The sequence below is a fragment of the Nesoenas mayeri genome (assembly GCF_963082525.1).
Source record: "Nesoenas mayeri genome assembly, chromosome: 8".
NCBI classification, from domain to species: domain Eukaryota; kingdom Metazoa; phylum Chordata; class Aves; order Columbiformes; family Columbidae; genus Nesoenas; species Nesoenas mayeri.
Genome location: NC_137554.1, coordinates 33,117,884 through 33,136,765, shown reverse-complemented (window position 1 = coordinate 33,136,765; position 18,882 = coordinate 33,117,884). Strand labels below are relative to the sequence as shown.

Below are 18,882 nucleotides of genomic sequence, written 5' to 3'. Positions count from 1 at the left end.
TTCCTGAACTGGGATTGTCCCATCCCTTTGTTGCTTCACCCGATACACTTAAAAAAAGCAGTTCAACACAGCCCTTGGTGGATTTCAATTATTTTTAGGATATTTCTCATATCTGCTCATGTTCTGCAGAGCTACAGCCCCGGTGGCATGTTTCGATGCCACCAACAGCCTTTTTACAGCTAATGAAAAATAACCTGCTTTTTATCTGCAGAAAATAGCATCGCCTGGGTCTTACCATGGCAAATTATTTAATGGCTCCCCAAGCATTAAATAGTCTTTACCTGTCTATAAGGCTGTATAAATCTCTTTCCAGCTGCTATTCTGTCGTGTTGGTGAACACCCCGACTTGCAAAGCAGAGCCATAAGCTACAGCCATAGCTATCCCATCCCTCCAAGCAGGGATTCAGCGTGGTCCCTCACAGCGCTGGATGCAGAGGGGGTCACAAGCCCACTCCCATGTCCCCAGCTCTTCTCCATCAGCGCAGGTCACCTGTCCCCTGGAAGGATGCAGGACAGCAGGATGCTGGCTTAGGGAGAGAAGTCCTGCTTGAGGACACAGCAGCACCACAGCCAGATTCCAGGACAGAGGCAGGAGCTGAGCCTGCAGCCCACTTGTGCTGGGAAACGGTGAAGCACAGAAAACACCAGGCCCCCAAACCTCAGAGCATCTGGCTCACTGTTGTTTGCAGAGGAGGAAAAGCCCTGATCCCCTTTGCAGCTGCCTCAGTCAGTGTCACAGGGCCACACTCAGAAAAAAGGGACCTGCCAGAGGGGAATTGCTAAGTCGGGAGCTGTTTTTAAGAGTTTGATCATTAATAGGGTGGTTGGGTTTTCTTTTTTAATGCAGGGAGAATAGGGAAGGATTTGTTGTTTTAATTGCAATATTATTCTTGCTCTTATTTTATCTTTCCATAAGGAAAGAAACAAACGCCTCTGTTCTACCCCAGCTTCACTTCAGATACAGCAACATGTCAAATGGACAGCAATTTGAAACCTCTGCTCAAATTCTCCAGGAGAAACAACTATTCTGTGTTTTTTTTTCTCCAAACAACCTGTTTAAGGTCCTGGCAACCTGGGCCATGCAAACGCTGGTTGGGAAGCACAGCTTGCAGCCCTGGGCCAGGCTCTCCAGGCACAGTAGCTGAGCTAAAGCCATCAACAGCAGAGAGAGCTGCAGATTATGGGTGAGGCAAACCAGAAAGACAGCTTGACCAAGGACGTGATAGAGTGACCTGGTGGGTGCAGAGCTGCTCATTTGCTGTAGGACTGGAGCAAAAGCCGTCAGAGATCTTCCACCTTTCTGCATGGCAGGAGTGCAGCTGCAGGTCCCTGTGCGGCTGCTGCCCAGGCAGCGATGGGCAGAGTTCGGGGGACAAGGTGGGAAGGCAGCATCCCTGTGGCACGGCCCTGGCAGCTCCTTCATCCCACAAAGGGGAAGATTTTCAGCCTGAATAAATGCAAAGCCCCCTCTTCTGCCTAGCACAGTGGGTTTCCCTGAGATTCAGCCCATGTCTTAAGGACGGACCCTTTCCAATCCGCGAGCCGCCAGATCCTGGAGCAGAAGGGGGGACTGTTTGTTTAGACCTATGTGGGTTAGGCAGCTCAGGCTTTATTCTTGCACTTTGATAGGTTCCTTAAATGAAAATCCAATAACATTTTAAGCAGAACGAGTTCCCATGAAAGTCATTTCTAAATCGCCTGGCTGATCCTACCTGTCGGCTGGATTCTCCATCCCCACTGGCCTAAGCCTGGTGTAACATCACTGGTTCCAGTGGCTTTACTCCCGGGAGCTGAGTCTGGCCCCACCGCAGAGAGCACCCGCTGTCTCCTGCCTTTAATGAACATGTAAATAGACGGGGGGCTTCGGAGTAGAGTAGCCCTGCAGTCAGAAAGTTCTCCAAAGCAGCTCGGGAGAAATAATACTTTATTCCTGGCCGTGCAAATAAGTGATAGGGACTGGCTAAGAAGGGTTCATGCAAATACTCCCGAATTAAGCTCCGTCTGAAGTTAGAAAGGAAAAATGATAAACACACCCGGCTTTAAAACTGCAAAACATGCTTTGCAGACATGAAACCGGAGGAGTAACAAAACTATCTGACATCATATTAAACAGCAAAGCATTTCTTCTCAGGGCTGCAGTTACCTAAAACCAGAGTCCCATTAAAGAGTCCTAACTATTATTTACACTTCTAAATCTTAAAACCATTAACAAAAGCCACTTAATTCAATTACTTTCCCTGGGCGCTGATGTTATTACATTATTGTCACGAAGCCGAGTTTAGCTCTGGTTTTCTCTTTTTTTTCTTCTTTTAGATTCATTCTTCTTTTCTCCACGACAAGTGACTCCCTCCAACCTCCCCATCTTCCTCTCCCCCGATGTCATTGTGTAGAACTAATGGGGTAAACTGAAATGGTATCTGTCCTCATTGACAGGTTTATGAGAATTTAATAAAGCGTGGCGCGGATAAAATGAGATATTACAAGGCCACACAAAGCTGATTGACTTCTCCACGTCAGCATTTTTATTTGGTTATTTATTTATTTCTCTTCAACGCAGGGGTGATCTCACCAGTCCTCCGGTTATGCCAGTCTGGGAGAGACAAGAGGGGGTGTGAAATCGTGGGTGACAGGAGGGACCGATTGATCCATCGACTTGTTTGCTGTGAGCATGGGCCATGATGCTTTGCAGCTTCCTGATCATCCTGGGAGGATGACAGACAGGGATCCCCAACCCTGCCTCTGCATTCACGCCCCTTGTACCTCCGCAGCGTTGGGGTGACCCCACCAGCAACAGCTTGCCCACAGGTGAGGGATCCCCACTGCTTCTACATCAGGGGGTTTGAACCATGGACAAACTACTGGTTATGCAGGATGCTGCACAGACACTTGGCATGGACAGGGTAGCAGGTGCATCGGTGATGCACAAGTTGTGTGTCCCTATAGGGGTGACATCTGCAGTGATGTTAAAACAACCCCCTCATAGCCCACCTGGTGGACCCACCCCAGACCACAGGGAGGTTTACACTGATCAACACAGCAAACACAACCTGCAGTAGGGCCCAGGAGGTCTTCAAGAGGAAGGATGCCAGCAACCAACTCCCACAAGGCGTGGGCTGGCTCTGTGCCTCAGTTTCCCCTCCAGCGCGATGCCCATCCTGCTTGTGTAAATGTAAATTGCAGGTCAGCCAGGGGCCTGCACAGTTCAAACCTTCCCTCTGGGAAAACCGAAGTGTGTATTTAAGTGTGTTTGCTCCCATCCCACTGCAAACAGGGACAGTGTGAAACCTGGGCTGTGCAGTAACTGTCTGTCTCCCTCTCCTGGCTTGTTGAGAAAGCAAAGCTCACTCTCAAAACTCAGGATCTATGTGGTTTTTTTACAGGCAAGACAAAACACAGTACCAGTGGCCAAGGAGGTCAGATTCAGCCCAGTCACAATCAGAGATGCACAAGGGCTCAGGACCCTGTTGCGACTCAGGATCCCACTTAAATCGTGACCCCTAACCAGGCAATAACATTGCTTTGGAGGAATACAGTCAGGATTAAACCTGGGGCTGCCCCTATTAGCCTCAAAACCTGGCCTGTTGGGCTTCAAACCCAAATAATATGAATTGTTTTCCTGTCTCTGCAACATGTAGATAGGGTAGAGATGCCCTTGAGCATTGGAAAGCACAGGCAGCCTGCCAGGTTTGAGGCATGGTCCTGGGCACCACAACCATCCCTGGCAGCAGAAGAGCTGCAGGTCTCCTAAACACTGATGGTTTCCAGGATCAAGCCCAGCTGGGACGTCCTCCTCAGCAAAACCAACCCGGGCCAGATGGACCAACAGCAAAAATCTCATCAGTTTGTAAGAGCCATTAAAACCACCTGAAATCTAAGCACTGCTCCCCACAAAATCTCAGGTACTACCACGACCCAAAGAGCCAGAAGAAGGCTTTCTGCTTCGTTCAGCATTCCTTGAAAGTTCAGAGTATATATCGCAGGGTTTTAGGGTGCAAAAGCCTCTGAGCGTGAGATTTCTGCGAGTCGAGCAGCTCAATCCTGCTCTCTGGTGGCTCATACCTGAAAGGTCAAACACATCCAGCAGTTACCTTCTCAGAGCACTGAGATCTCCACCGTGCCTTACCCTGTGTTCCCTCATGGGCTGGAAAGGGTTTGTGCTCCTCTTTCTTAATTAATTGATCTCTAATTAGAGCTCAGAAAGCAGCTGTGCACAAGAAGGTGGAGATCGTGAAAGGTTTTAAGATTCTCTGCTTGAGCAGAGCATGGCTTCATTGGTGGAGGGGGACTGTGGGCTCCATAAAGGGGCTGCAACCCACCTCCCCTCTTTTAAAAGCCCCTCTAAGTTCTTTGCATTGTGGGAAACATCCTGCTGCTCTGTACAATGTGCTCACAACCCCTGCCACAGCGTTTCCTGGGCTGCCCCAGTCTGTAAACATCCCCCCCAATATCACATCTCTCTGCTGAAGGCCCACAAGGTTCGGAGCAGCCAGTGAGTCTCTTCTAGATTTCCTCACCTTGTCCCCACTGAGATGTACCCAGTGTCCCAACCTCAGAATTGCAGGCTCACTTAAAGCTCAGGGCACAGCAGATGTCCCTTGAGGACACCTCCTCTGTCATTCCCACCACCGCCAGTGGTGTCCCAGGGCTGGGCAATCAGTGCCTGTGACACCAGGAATGTTTTATCAATTCAACACACCATAAGGCAGCATCCTGTAAAGCCTGGGCTTGTCCCTTGCTATTCTGAGGAACATTTAAACATCTTCTCCATGCTGGCTTCATGCTGTAAAGATCTAAACACAGAGATGACCCCCTATTCTTTGCTCTGTAATGCACAATAAAGAAAAATAGGGCACCAAACTTGTGCCCCTCTCACCAGCTTTGGTGCCCTGGCTCCCCAAGCCCCAGGGCTGCTCAGTGTGTAAATGCATGTAAATCTTTGGCACTACCCACGATAGCCCCCACATCTCCTGCTCTCCTTCTCTGAGAGGCTGGAGTAATTACAGTGCAGCAGTGCCAGCACGAGGCATTTCTGCTGATGAATGCACTCAATCTAAGCACAGTTTTATGTATCATTAATTCCTTTAGCATTCAAAAAAAAATAACTTTTTTGATGGCAGATAATACTGTAATCACTCACAATTGCCAATACAATTATCTTCATTCAGCTGTGTAAAACAACTACAGAAGTAATTTTAGCCACTTAAATTTTCTTTCTCTCCTTTTTTTTTTTCTGTCTCCTTATTTTTTAATGTTCACATGAAACGCAAAGCTGTTTAGACTTTGGTTGCTGTAACACAGGCACTACTAGAGATGAGTTCCCACACCCCCATTTGTATAGAGAGGAGGTTTTCAAGCCTGATCCCAGTGCTTACAAGGTGCACTATTCATTTAAGGGGTCTTCAGCAATCTTAGGGGGTCTGCCAAAGGTCCTCCACACCACTGCTGTGACCTCTTCAACTTTTCCTTACTCCATCAAGATAGCACACAATATCTGCCAGGTGCACAAAGAGCAAAAAGCACTTGCGCAAGTGTAAGTTGCACATGGTCCACTTCCAGGTCATCTCCTCCTCCACTTTGCTGGTGTAGGAAACATGTCAGCACTCCCTAATCTGCTCAGAGCAGAGTCCACAAAGCTGGCACAAACTATATGTTCAATCTGCTTGCAGTAACTCAGATACTCCAGCTTGAAGCAGATTTGGGACCGACCAGCCCTCCCACTGGCAGAGCTCTGGAGCATAATCAGTGAGGAAAACAAGAACCTTCTACAAGCAGAGGTGACTACAAAGGGAACAACAAAGGTGTCACCAAGTGAACAACTTGGCTGAAACATGCCATCTTCTTGCAGGGCCAAAAGGAATCACTCCAACATGCACTACCTCTTAACTGAGCTGCTGGACAACCACCTCCAGAGTCTCTACATAGCGCTCAGCTTGGACAAATTTTCTCTTCATCAGGTCCTTCGTGGCCCAGGTGAGCAGTAGTAGGGCTGCTGTGGAGCTGCACACCAGGATGGAGGCAGAACAGGGGTCAAAGTCCAGCTCTGAGAGGAGCTGCCTCCCCTTCTTGCAGATCACGTTGAAGAATCCCACTCAAGAGCCAGGAACCTGCAAGGAGAGGAGAAGCGGAGCAAGATGCTGTAAATGAAGCTTGGATCCTCTTCCAGAGGGCCAGATCCTGGGAGGGGGGCGGTGAGTGGCAGCTGGTGACAGGGACAAGTTGTTAACCTCCAGGAAACAATCTAAAGCAGTAGGGTGAAATGGAGAAACAGAAGTGTAGAAATTCCCAGGTGAACAGCGAACAGTTGCTTATTGCCTCTTCTGAAATAAGGGGCAGCAAATGAAATCAGCTGAGGGCAGCAAACAGGAGATGTCACTTCCCTGCAGAACATGGATAAACTGTGGATCTCCTTGCTGCAGGACATTGTGAGTGCCAGAATCAGATTGCTTCACACCAAAAATATTTGTGTGAGCACACAACTATTAGTCACCGAAACCTAATCTCTGCCTTGAGAAGCCGCAGCTCTCAGGATGCCAGGAGACAGCATTAAGGAAAACATTGCTGTGTGTTTGCCAGGCTCTTGGCATCTGCTCTGGTGTCAGAAGAACATGGGCTAGCTAGTCCTTCAACCCAAGCCAGTCTGGCTCATTCCGTGTGACGTGTCATGGCTGGAAGAAGATTATGGCTTTCTGCCTCTGCTAACCACAGGGTTACAGCATCTCTGGGGTGTGGTGGTACCCACCCAGCTGCAGCTCTGTGGACACACAGGGGTGTGAGCAATGGGAAGATTAACAGATCCAGCTGATCCTTTCACTTGCCCTCAGCCGCAGGCTCCAGCCCTGCCAGGCAGTGCAGGGGCAGGATCCCCCCTCATTTCCAGCACCCCAAGAATCGAGCCCACTTTGCTGCAATGTATGGGCAGCCGTGTGAACATAACAACAGAAAATCTCCACTTGCTCATCTGGCAAGGACAAGCCAATGTCCCAAAGCCTGTGCTGGAGCCCCCCTGTCCCATTTCTGCCGGCAGCTGGGTCACAGCAGAGACCTACTTCATTTTGGGGGTTCCCATGTGCTGGGTTAACCTCCTGGAGCTGGCTGGCCCCTGCAGAGACCCTGCCTGATGCCTCAACCTCATTTATTCTCCCCCAGGAGAGGTGATAGTTGGAGTCTGCAGCAGCAGCTCCTGGAGGTGCAGGTGCTCCAGGCACAAAGCTCATATTTTGGTTTCTTCCCTTTGACAAGCTGAACTGCAGAAGTTGCAAATTGTTTCTGCATGAGGCATCTTAAGCAGGGTTTAAACTAGGGGGAAGAGAGTTGAAGAAGTAATTTTCTCTCCCACGAGAACTAGTTTTTAACTTCTGTTTCTCCAAAGTTCACCACCTTTCTTGTTCTCTCGTTAAAAGACTTCAGGTGTCCCTGGTTTTACTGCCTGCACAGAAACACCCCTGTTTTGACATTGTGCTGCCGTGGGGTGAGAGCAGTGCAGGTGAGGAGAGTGTGAAGGCTACAGCAAGAGAAAGAAGGAAGGAGGAGATCAGGGATGACACCATCTCCTTTCACGAACCTTGATCTTACAGAGCAAGAAGCCATAAGGCACAAGTTAAGTGAGGGCTGGATATTTCCAGGGCTTCAAAACCCTTCAGCAAAGACAGTCCCATGAACAGTGCTCTGGAAAAGCCGGGCTCTGGCACAAGCCACTCTGGTCCTGCCAGATGAACCCTGATGGCCTGGAGGTTGAAATAAAGTCAGTGGCCTCAGTGAAAACACCAAGAAAATCAGGTCTGAGCGCATGTAACTCTTCATCGCGTTTTCTAGCTCAGCATCTGCCAGGGACAGCTCGGGCACAGCTTGCCTTGCTGGGAGGTAAGGAGAAGCAGAAGACACCCTAAATCATTCCCAACAGGTTTTCCACAACCTTAGGGGCAGCATCGAAGCTGGCGATCTTGAAATATTTGCTCATGAACTTTTGCAAGTGGTGAAGAGTTTTTAAGGACAGACCCCGTGTGGAGCTGGTGACAAGTTATCTTGGAGTTTCCCTCACGACTGTGTGCAAGGTCCCAACGAGCGCTCCTCTGCCTGAGCAGGGATGCCAGATTTCCACTGCTGGAAGCTGCAGCACATCGCAAAGCACACAGGCACAGCCATGCTCTGCCAGTGATGAACTGGACTCTGCTGGGCACAGGCTGGGGCATTTAATGTTTCTTTTTCCCACGCAGCTGCTCAGCCTCAAGAAATGCAAAGGAGCCGGGTATCTCTGGGGCTCCCCCCACTGCCTCTTTGATGCTCCTAGCCAAGCCTACCCCCAGAGACGCTGAAAAATTACGGGGAGATCAAAGCCTTAATTAGAGAACAGCACAGCAACATAAACAAACCTTATCAAAGAGGGACCACCCAGCACGGAGAGAGCTGAGCTTTCATCCAAGATCTTTTCCTGCTCTCAACTCTCCTCCTCCCCACCCGCGCTGCTGCTCGTAAAGCAGCAAAAGGGTTAAATCTATTTCCAGAGAGCCCAGCCCTCTCCCGCCCAGGAATCCTCCCCAGGTTTTGCCTCCCATCAGCGAGCGGTTGCCCTTGAACCCGGCCGGGAGCGGACGCGGGAGGAGCGGGGCGATCGATCGCAGGCAGTCCGACCATGCGGATCCCGCTGCCCGCCCTGCTGTGCTGCTCGGCCGCGACCCTGCTGCTGCTGCTGCGATGGCGGCGGCGGAGGGGGCTCTGGAAGAAGGTGAAGCAGGCTCAGCAGAGGCAGGACAGGAGCTTGGTGAAGATGCAGATGGCCGTGCAACGCTTTCGGGAGCAGGTGGGTGCGATAAGCCGCGCTGCTCCCTTCCATCCCCCGGGGATGGGGGAGCCGGCTCCGCCCGGTCATGGCCTCACTCACCCCGGCGCCTTCCCTTAGCGTAGCCCCGGGGAGATCGGCCGTGCAGCTCCTGCGGGCAGGGGGGTGTCTGCTTGCAAGGGGCAGCTGCTGGGCTGCCAGGCGGCGTCCCAACTCCTAATATGGAGTTATAGGGATTTAGTTTGTTTGGGGTTTGTTGGCTTGTTTTGCTTTCTAAATCTATATATGCATGCACACCCCTCCGCCCCCCCCCAGCAATGCTGCCATCCCCTCTGTAGCGGGGATGGGGAGGAAATAGGAAACGCCTCCGGTGCGGCGGGGCAGAACGGGCAGCGGCGCAGGCGCCAGCCAACAGTAACCGGCAGAGAGGGGAGGAAAAATCGCGTCTCCCCGTCCCGAAGCTTCCCGGCCTCTTTTGCCATGGTTGGAGGCTCAGCCTGGCTGCTGAGGAGGCGCTAGGAAGAGGCAACGTGCCATCAGCCGAGGCCAAAGTGCAGCCGCCCACTCCGAGGACCATGTCCCCGGCGGTGGGGTGCGATGCCACATGTGCCAACCGTGTGGAATTTGTCAGGCTGCTCGACCTGTGGCTGGAGTGGACTCGCTTGGGTCAGAGTCCAGCTTGGGGGATGAGGTTTGAAGCTTTTTTCACTATATTTTGCAAGTGATGGGGAAATCTCTGCTGGCCAAAAAGAATGACCTGTTTGGTGTCAGCCAAGGGTCTCCCTGTTTTGTGTGCTTATCTGCAGGATGCCTTGGTGATGCCAGGAGAAGACCTGGTGCCAGGTCCAGTTTAGTTTCTTGCTGAAGCAATGCCTATAACGATGTTGCCAGTTCTCGCTGTAATTCAGCAGAGAGCATTACACCAAGCAGTTGCCCCGGCGTGGCCAAGACCTGTCTGAACTAGGCTGGGCAAAACAGCAGGTGCTTGGTGAAATCAGTCTGGCCAAGAAGGAAAGACTTTAGAAAGCCTGGGTTACTACTGGCCCTGCAGGTTTTACCCCATGCTCACTGGTATCAGGGTATGAGCAGAACTGCGGTCTTGAGGCAGATCTTGCATTTGATCACCAAATGTCAGGTATTTTTAGGGTGGGTGCCAAAGGGAGAGGAATTGCCCACCAGCTGGTGTAGAGGTGTCTCATTGCCTGTTCAACCTTTCCCTTAGCATCCTTCCATGAAAACGGTTCCCATTCTCTCTCTGCCTTTGCCGGAGCTCACCAAGAAACTCCGGGATGGCTCCCTCCCTCCGGACCACGTCTTCTACGCCTACGTGGGCAAGGTGAGGACTGAGGGTGGTGGGGCAGCATCTCATCAATGGTGGGACTGGCTTTCTGGGGAGAAGCTCAATACAAGGTTCAAATGTTGCTGAGCTGACACTGCTTGCTGGTTAGGGCTGGGCCTTTCTGTGCATTTCTGTGAGCAGGAAGAGAGCTGGTTGCCTGGCTGCCATGGCTCTTGGATTGGTTTGGAACAGAGCGGAGCAGCAAGCTCAGCATCTAGAGAGCCCATATTTTCTTAGGGGAGCCTATACCTTCCCAGGGGCAGGTATAACTACAGGGAAGTTGCCGAGTGCTGCTGTTGTCTCCCCTCCATCTCCAAATGGGTTGGTAAATCTGGAAGACTCAGTGTCCACTTCCATTCTCTACTGCTGCCAAAGTGCCCTGATGGCCTCCTGGCTTCATGTTTTAGCGTTATCATTTTATGCCACCCCAGAAGCTCAGTCAAGAGAACAGGTTCTGCTATTCTACTGGGCTCAGTGCCTCACTCCATCATGGACCAGCCGGTGCTGTGGCCTCCCTGTGTCCAGACAGTGTTTTGGAGTTTGATATGAAAATGTCTTGGAAAGGAACAGGAAGATCTGCCCTGATACTGACTGCCCAGGTGGGGAGGTGGAAAAGGGGAAGAGGCAGGTGTCCTTTGCAAAGCAGAAAGCTGTTGTGCAACGCTGCAGGCTGTGTCTCACCTGTGTGCTTACCTGCTTTTCCCAAGGCCCTCCAAATGGCTACAGAAACCAACTGCATCACGGAGTATCTGCAGGAAAGCGAGACCCAGATCCAGAAAGCGAAGCTGCCGGAGAAGCCGGGTTTGCTCTATGGGGTGCCTGTCAGCATCAAAGACTCCATCAACTGCCAGGTACCGCCAGCACGATAACATGTGTACCCTGAGATTACTGTGGGCTAAAGTTCAGCAGCGGGAGGAGGTTTGACCTCAGCTCTAGTGAACCTTGTCATAGCTGATGTGAGATGGCCTGCCCTGGCAAGTGATGAGGTTTGCTGCCTGTCTCCCATATGAGCCAATAGAAAACTGGTCAGATTTACTACCAGTAATGTGTACGTGATGGATGTGTTGTTGGATATGCACGTACAACCTTATATATATAGATAAAAATAGGCGGGCAGGAGGAATTGCAATCCTCTGTTTGGAAAACTCATTTTTGTGTGTTCTCAGGGCCATGATTCCACGTTAGGGTTTATAAAAAACCTCAATAAGCCTGCAGCAGAGGACAGCGTGGTGGTGCAGGTGCTCAGGAGACAGGGGGCAATTCCATTTGTCAAAACCAACGTTCCCCAGTCCCTCATCAGGTAGGTGGGCGCTCGGCGCGGTGGCAGTCCTCCCTCCCTCATCTCAGGTGAGGGTTTCTACCAAGTCTAATTCTCAGTTCCCACTTCTTAAATAACAACACCCATTGCCCATTCTTAGCGTCTGTAAGTTTTACTTAAAAAATAAACCCATTTACACTAAGGATGAAAATTAACTCTAGTTCCAAATGAAATAAAGAAGCGAAAGAGGAGGAGAAGAAGAGAGAAATCACTGCCCTTCTTTCCTGTGCTGGATGTTTTAAAATCACTTTATTTTAATTTATCCTTCGGGGTGGGTATATTAATGGAAGACGTATTAATGGAAGGTGAAGCTAGTTAGCTAAGCTAACAACCTTAAATTATCCAGCTCCGAAACCTCCTGTATCTAGCAAGACCACTCTTGACATCATTGGTACAGAGTGGGGTCAGGTGTGCTCTGCTGGCAGCAGGTGTCCCTGTGTTCTGACAAGTAAACTCTGGCAAAGCTCTTCCGTGGGTGTGTGAAATGCATCCGTAAGGTGACATGGCAATGGCTGACCAGATTTTAAAAAAGCCACACTAAAGGGTTGCTCCAGGCTTTATCAGATTTTGCACCAGTTCTTGGGAGCATCTGGTGTTTGCATATCACTGCAGCTGGCATTTGGGCTGTTCCCAAGCAGAGGCTCAGCTATTCCCTCCTGGGGTGGAGGAACCTGGATCTGTTCCAGGTGGGCTGGTTTGGATGTCCTGTGGCACTCAGGACCGTGTGCATGGGCAGCCTTTCCAGGAGGCTTGATGTACCTGCGCTGTCAGAGAGTGTCTGGGGAAGGCTTGGTGACACTGAACTTAGCTGGCAGTGAATCCAGGTCCTAGGACCACCATGAAAAGGCTGGTGGTCTTCATGGGAGCTTTGGGAAGCTCCCACAGACTAACTGATGTGAATGTAACAACTAGTGAATTACTTAATTACCTTCTGAAAGTCTTTTTGTAGAGGCTGGGGTCCACACCAACAGATACCTACATTCCTCTCATTTCCAATATGTATCTCTCTCTCTCTCTCTCTCTCTCTCTCTAGCTATGATTGCAAGAACTTGATCTTTGGCCAGACCTGCAACCCTCTGCTCTACACCAGGAGCCCCGGAGGCTCCTCTGGTGGAGAAGGGGCACTTATAGGAGGAGGTGGGTCCATCCTGGGCATAGGAACAGATGTAGGAGGGAGCCTGCGTTTCCCCGCTGCCTTCTGTGGGATCTGTGGACTCAAACCCACCGGGAACAGACTCAGGTACTGTGAGTAATGCAAGGATGTCTCTGGGTGAGACCCAGCCACCAGCCTACCAGCTGCTCTGCTGAGATGGTCCTGTGGACAAGGGGAGACTTTGGAGGAACTGGGAAGAGCTTGTTTCTCCTGCCCAGCCTTTTTTGGAGCCTGTATGGAGGGAAGCATCGGTTCCCCCAGAACAGAGACAGGGAACCTTCTCCATCTTCATGCTAAGGGAGTGATTGCTCCTGACTAACAGGACATAAATCATTCTGGCCTAGGTTGGGTCCCTCTTGGGCTTCCCCTTTGCCCTTCCTTCTGCCAACCTCTGCACTGCAAAGGGAGGGCAGCGTTTTCATTACCCCTTGCTACTGCTTAAAGCCTTTCCCTTCAGTGGAAACTACTCAGCTGATGTATTTCCTGTGTCTCTTTTCACAGTAAAAAAGGAGTCATTGCTGGTGTCCTTGGGCAGAAGGCAGGTAGGAATTGATGGTTGTCCTCCAGGGAGAGCAGTAGGGCAGGGCTGAGAAGGACCCTCAGCTGGTTGTGGGAGATCCCCAACATGTTCAGAGAGAGAAGCAGGTTCCCTTTCAGGTTCTCTTTCAGAGAGCCATTCCCACATATGACTTCTGAGAAACTGGAACATGCATGAGCTGAGAGGAGCATGTTGTGTAACATATAAACCTCAACACACCCTGTAAGCCCCAGGTTGCTGCACTCTGTCACTGCTTCATGGTAGGAGAGGTTAGCAGTCAAAAGTGGTGTGTTTTGTTGTCCTTGTGTCGTAATCAACAAAGTTTTTTTGTTTAATTTTGTAAATCATGAAATGGAGACATCAGGGCACATATTGATGGATTAAAAACTCTGGGTCCATAGCAAGGGGCCTGCTGGTGGGAAAGCACCTGTAGGCATCCACAGCTCAATTCTCAAAGAGGATCTGTTGCTGACACTAGATTAAGTCAAAACGATGCTGAGAAGTCCTGCTTTTGCAGGACATACCCTTGAGAGACCCTCCACCATGAATGCTTTCTTCTGGTCTCTTCCAGTGGTTGCTGCAGTGGGGCCGATGGCAAAAGACGTGGAGAGCCTGGCGCTGTGCATGCGGGCGCTCCTGTGCGAGGACATGTTCCACCTGGACAGCACAGTGCCCCCCCTTCCCTTCAATGAAGAGGTAAAGGACCTCAAAGGGGACAAAGGGCTCTGAGAAGAGCTGCCATTGCTCAGGCTGAGAATGCTAGTGGCTCCTGAGAGCCTTCCACGACCCATTCCAACCTGCCAAATGCTGCGGGTGGACACGTGGGCACAACAAGTGCCGCTTTCCAGACTCACCCTGCAGCATGGGCGTGCTCTTGGCTCCCGACGCCACTGATGTCCTTCCAGCTGGCACTTTGCCCTTTTCTGCAGGTGTATTCCAGCACACAGCCGCTCCGCATAGGCTACTATGAAACCGATTTCTTCACCATGCCAAGCCCTGCCATGAGACGTGCCGTTCGGGAGGTGAAGGAGCTGTTGGAGGATGCTGGTCACACGGTAGGGTGTTGCGCGAAACCGGTAATCATACTGCATCTATTCTTCCTTCCTTCCTTCCTACCATGTCTTTGGGATCCATGGGTAAACACCAAGCAAATTTGGCAAGGAAAGTGGGCCTGGAATCCACTCAGCTTCCCACAGCTTTAATGAAAGTAGACAGCTGCTTCTGGAAGTGAGAAATTCTTCATATTGCAACTTGATTTCTCCTCTCAGCAGGATCTCGGTGCTCTTTAGGTGCTGGTGAACACAAAAGGGAGCCCACCCCAACCCATAACACACGCTGGGGAGCAGATACACTGCTGTATGACTTGTCTGTGGTGGGGGTGCATTTATTCACACCATGGCTGAGATCCACATTGTGTTTGGTGCTGTACAACCCAGGTCCTGAGGCAGTGCCCGTGTGGAGCTTACAGTCCTGGTGGTGTGTGATTACTGCCAGCTCAGCCTGTTTCCTGGGCCCAACGGGCCACTTCTCTTCAGTGGCTGTGACAAGCTTGTGTCCAAGTACTTTTTTAGTCTATTCTCAAGCCAATTTCATTTCTTCTGCATCATAGCCTTTGGCAAGCAGTTCCACAGATCTACTGCACATTGCACGGAAACTGCACATTTTTTGTATCTGGAAACAAAGGCCTGAGGAGAAAGTAAAAGGGCAGTTGCAGATGGCAAATCTTTCATAGCAAAGGAGCCCCATATTGACCTAGACCTGTTTCTAGGGTCTCAGATTTTGAGGTGCAGAGCAGAGGTGGTCTCCTTCCTCCTCTCTGCCATTTCAGCAAGTCACCTCCTGTGCATGAGGCATGGTCGTGGCTGCAGCATCCCCCTTACTCCTGCACAAGTGAAGTGGGGAGCACAGACTCCCCACTTTTGTCACCTGTTGCCAGGTTTGGAGGGACATTTGTGCCTTGGGGCTGCTTGGAGGTCAGGGGGCCAAGCCCATCCTCTGTCTTTCAACTCATCAGTTGTTGCTGGAAGGGAAAACAGTGTTTTCAGGGAAGGATGGACAGGATGGGGAAGACCCGGTGCCCTCAGATGCTGGAGGCTTTTCTGAGGGCTTGTCAGGAAATCATTAGCCCAGCTCAGCCTGTTGCCAGCCCTTGATGGTTTATAGCCTGCTTGTGCTTGTGCCACTGACTCCTCTTCCACTGTCCTTCCAGCTGGTGCCTTTCGAACTCACCAATGTGGACCGTGTGATCTTTAATTTCTGCGTCAGGGGGATGTTTGCTGATGGGGGCTCCTCCTTTCTCAGGAAATTGTAAGTATAGCCTGCAACACTTTGGTATGATCGGTGCCTTTATGAAAATCCTGCCTAGGGTCTGGCTAGCACCCAGATACAGGTAGCAGATGATCTGGATGTAGATAGTGGTTGATATGTACTGGGATTTACTGGGGATCTTACCATCAAATGACTGAGATGAACCTTGGGTCTTTTTGGGATTGTTACCAGCATTGACAGACAAAAGGAAACTGGGCACTGGTACCCTCTGAATACTGTGAGAATCAGAGGAGCCCAGAGGAATGGAGCAAAACTTTGTCACTTAGATGTGCTGTTTAGAGGGGTTGGCCTTGTGAAAGATGATTTACTGTGATTGCTTCCTAACACTGCTTAGCTAAACACCCTTTTCTCTTTCAGCAAAGGAGAGCTGGAGACCAGCAGCTTGGGCCCGTTGTTCTGGTTGTTGAAGTCACCAAGCTGGCTAAAAACTGCCCTCTCCTGGATTGTCAAACCCTTTGTAAGGTCCATTTCTTTCTAGCGTAGTTTAAGTTAAGCAATAGGTGAAGAACAACTTATCTCCCATGGCAATAAGGCTTTCTCATAGAGAAGTCTCTAGCTGTTGTTGCCTGGCTGTGCTTAGACACATCTCCAAACAGGAGTGATGCTATTTCTGTTCCTGCCCTCCCCACTTTGGGTAAAATCCATGAGCCCTGTCTGATCACAGAGCTAACACCTTGTATTTGTGACAGTTGTCTCAGAGGACAGGGCTGGTAGTAAAGTAATTTTTCTTTCTTTCTTTCCTCTTCTCAGGTGCCTCGATTTTCAGATATCCTAAAAAGTGTGAGAACAAAGTGAGTAGATCTGAGCCTGAGCAAATGTGTGAATATTTGGGTTTCTCTTTTGGAGAGCAGCAGTGTTTGCTGTGTTAGGGACACTGCCCCATCTGCATGCATCTGAGATAATATAAGGCAGAAAACACAAGGGTGGAAGCAAACTGAGAGTGATTTATGTGAACACTATAACCCTGTAGGGTTTGGCAAACTGTTCTAGTGCTGAGGATGGGAAGGAGGGTGGGGACTCACAGCATCTTGCTTAGGAACTGGATGAAGCTTGGGGAAATGAAATAGGGTGTCAAATTCAGCACTGGTTAATGCATCTGTCATGCCATGAGGTGGGGGCCCCATAAGACAGAAGAAAGGTAAATGCCCAGAGGTTTACTTCTCCTTGCTGCTGTTGGGCAGTTAGTGGTGAGAAAGGACTCAAATACCTGCACTGATCTGCCTTTAGTCTTCAGCCCTCCATCATGGGCAGAAGCAGATGTAAGACCTCCATTGTGTCAGAGAAAAACCAGGACTTTGCCAAAGTCCTCTCTTCCCTTGGCTGCAGCTCCAGGAGCAGAGCCAACCTGTGCCCATCTGCTTTTTGATGCTGTTCCCTGCCCCTAAAGCTGCTCTTTGCAGCCTTCATTTGTCTTTCATTGTTTGTTTGTTTGTTTTTCAGCACAGTGTATGAAGTCTGGAGTCTTCACTGTGAAATTGAGGTAAAGTATTGCAGTTTGGGGTTTGATAGTTTTTGGTTTATTTCTCTTTGGGAAGAGGCAGATTCAGTACCCACCAAGGTTAGGAGATTATCAAGTCACTGGTGATGAGAGGTAGGAACCATAACATCATTCCTCAGCAGATGTCCCTTAGATGTGTAAGTTCTCAGTGCATTTAAAGATCAGGATTACACATAGACATATTCATGATCCCAAATCAGACCTGAATTTTTTAGTCCTACACTTGAAAACACTGGCCATCAGCTGCAGCAGACTTGCCTTTATTTCCATTCTGGTTTCCTCAAGACCCATGCCCGTGTCCCAGGTTGCTATGTGCCCCCACATTCAATCCCCACCTCCAGCTTTAGCAAAGGGGAGGGTGCTTTCTAAGCTGGGAGGGCTGTTGGCCAAGCAGCAAAGGGTTGCTGGATTTTAGCAGGATGTCCTGATGTAGCCTGATGGCTGCTCCTGGAGAAGGGCTGAGAGCCCAGCTGGACACCCAAGGAGAGCCTCAGCCAGCAGCCATGGGACAGAACATCCATCCCACTGACCACCAGCGTGTTTCCTCCTCAGGAGTTTTGCCACCAGTTCATCGCCCAGTGGAAAAAGTTGAATCTGGACGTCATGCTTTGTCCCATGCTGAGCCCGGCTCTCGGCATCGGCTACCCTGAGAAGCTCTCAGGTAGGACCGCCGATGGGGTCCTTTGCCTGCCGTGTGAACCTGCTGTGGCACTCCACCAGTATTGATGAGAAATGTTCCTCCTCTCCTTGCATCCCCAGGGCACTGGCCAGCTGCACCCCAAGGCAGCCCCAGCCCATGGGGTACACCCAGGAGAACCCCCCTGGGACATTTGGGAGCCAAGGGGCAGGTTTACATCCTGCAGCCCTTGAATTCCCAGTACAAACACCCAGGTAGCTGGGAGGTCATTTAGGCAGAGGGGCTGAAGGCTTTCCCTCCATCAGGATGGTGATGCAAGCTCCCCATGTCCCGCAGTGGCAGTCAGCTACACCATGCTCTACAATGCCTTGGACTTCCCTGCCGGCGTGGTCCCCGTCACACTGGTGACGGATGAGGATGAGGAGGAGCTGAAGGGCTACCAGGGGTACTTTCGGGACTGGTGGGACAGGACCTTGGCAAAGGTGAGTAGCGCCAGGTTCTCCAGCGGCACGAGCATCCCCATCCCTTCCCATGGACGTCCCCCTGCCCTCTGCCCCTCTCTTTGTGCCACAGGCTTTTCGCGGCAGCGCGGGGATGCCCGTGGCCGTGCAGTGCGTGGCCTTGCCGTGGCAGGAGGAGCTGTGCCTCCGCTTCATGAAGGAGGTGGAGACCCTCAGCCTGAAGAAAAACATGATCGTCTGAGTCCTGCACACTCGCCCAGAATGGGATCCAAGCCAACATCAGCGCAGGTCACCTTTTGGTCTGCCTCACCCGCAGGACTTGTGTTGCGCTCCGCGGGGACACAGTGATGCCTGGGCTGGCTCTGGGGTGCGAGGGGAAAGCGGGGCGAGCTCCGCAGTGGTGGAGCTCTTCCAATCATTGTCCTAATACAGTATTTTTTGTTATTGGAAACTCTGTTATTTCAGGTCTGTGTTTGTGTGAGGGATAGGGGTGGATTTTAATAGCCCTCTCAACACCCTCCAAGAAGTCCAAGAACTTCTAAATGGGGAAACTGAGGCACGGGACTGGTTTTGTCTGAGTCGTTCAGCCTCCTACTTGAAGTGCTCTAGGAAAAGGGATTTTCCCCTCCATTCTCAGCTTCCTGAGGGCAAAATGTGGTGTTTTCCCTGCCGCGGAGCAGCAACCTTAGGTCAAAGCTGTGCCTGCCTGCGGGCTCCAGCAAGCAGGGCGGGAGCTGGATGGCTTCCCATGGTGCAGGGCTGTTGGCACCCAGCACACATGGAGGGGAGATCTGAAGTGATCGTTGACTCCTGTCTCTGTAGGCACCTGCTTTC

At 50.8% G+C, this 18,882-nt stretch overlaps 1 protein-coding gene across 1 annotated transcript; it reads left to right on the top strand.

Moving 5' to 3' along the window:
* Positions 1 to 8,629: 8,629 nt before the first annotated feature.
* Positions 8,630 to 18,289, top strand: LOC308043141 (fatty-acid amide hydrolase 1-like; the record flags this gene model as incomplete). Its single annotated transcript, XM_080349061.1, has 15 exons — positions 8,630 to 8,797; positions 9,999 to 10,112; positions 10,823 to 10,966; positions 11,282 to 11,415; positions 12,467 to 12,673; positions 13,088 to 13,128; positions 13,696 to 13,820; positions 14,054 to 14,179; positions 15,334 to 15,431; positions 15,810 to 15,909; positions 16,203 to 16,243; positions 16,893 to 16,932; positions 17,503 to 17,611; positions 17,924 to 18,069; positions 18,161 to 18,289. The coding sequence occupies 15 exons, from the start codon at positions 8,630 to 8,632 to the stop codon at positions 18,287 to 18,289; spliced, it is 1,722 nt and encodes a 573-aa protein (XP_080205187.1).
* Between the last annotated feature and the right edge of the window lie 593 nt (positions 18,290 to 18,882).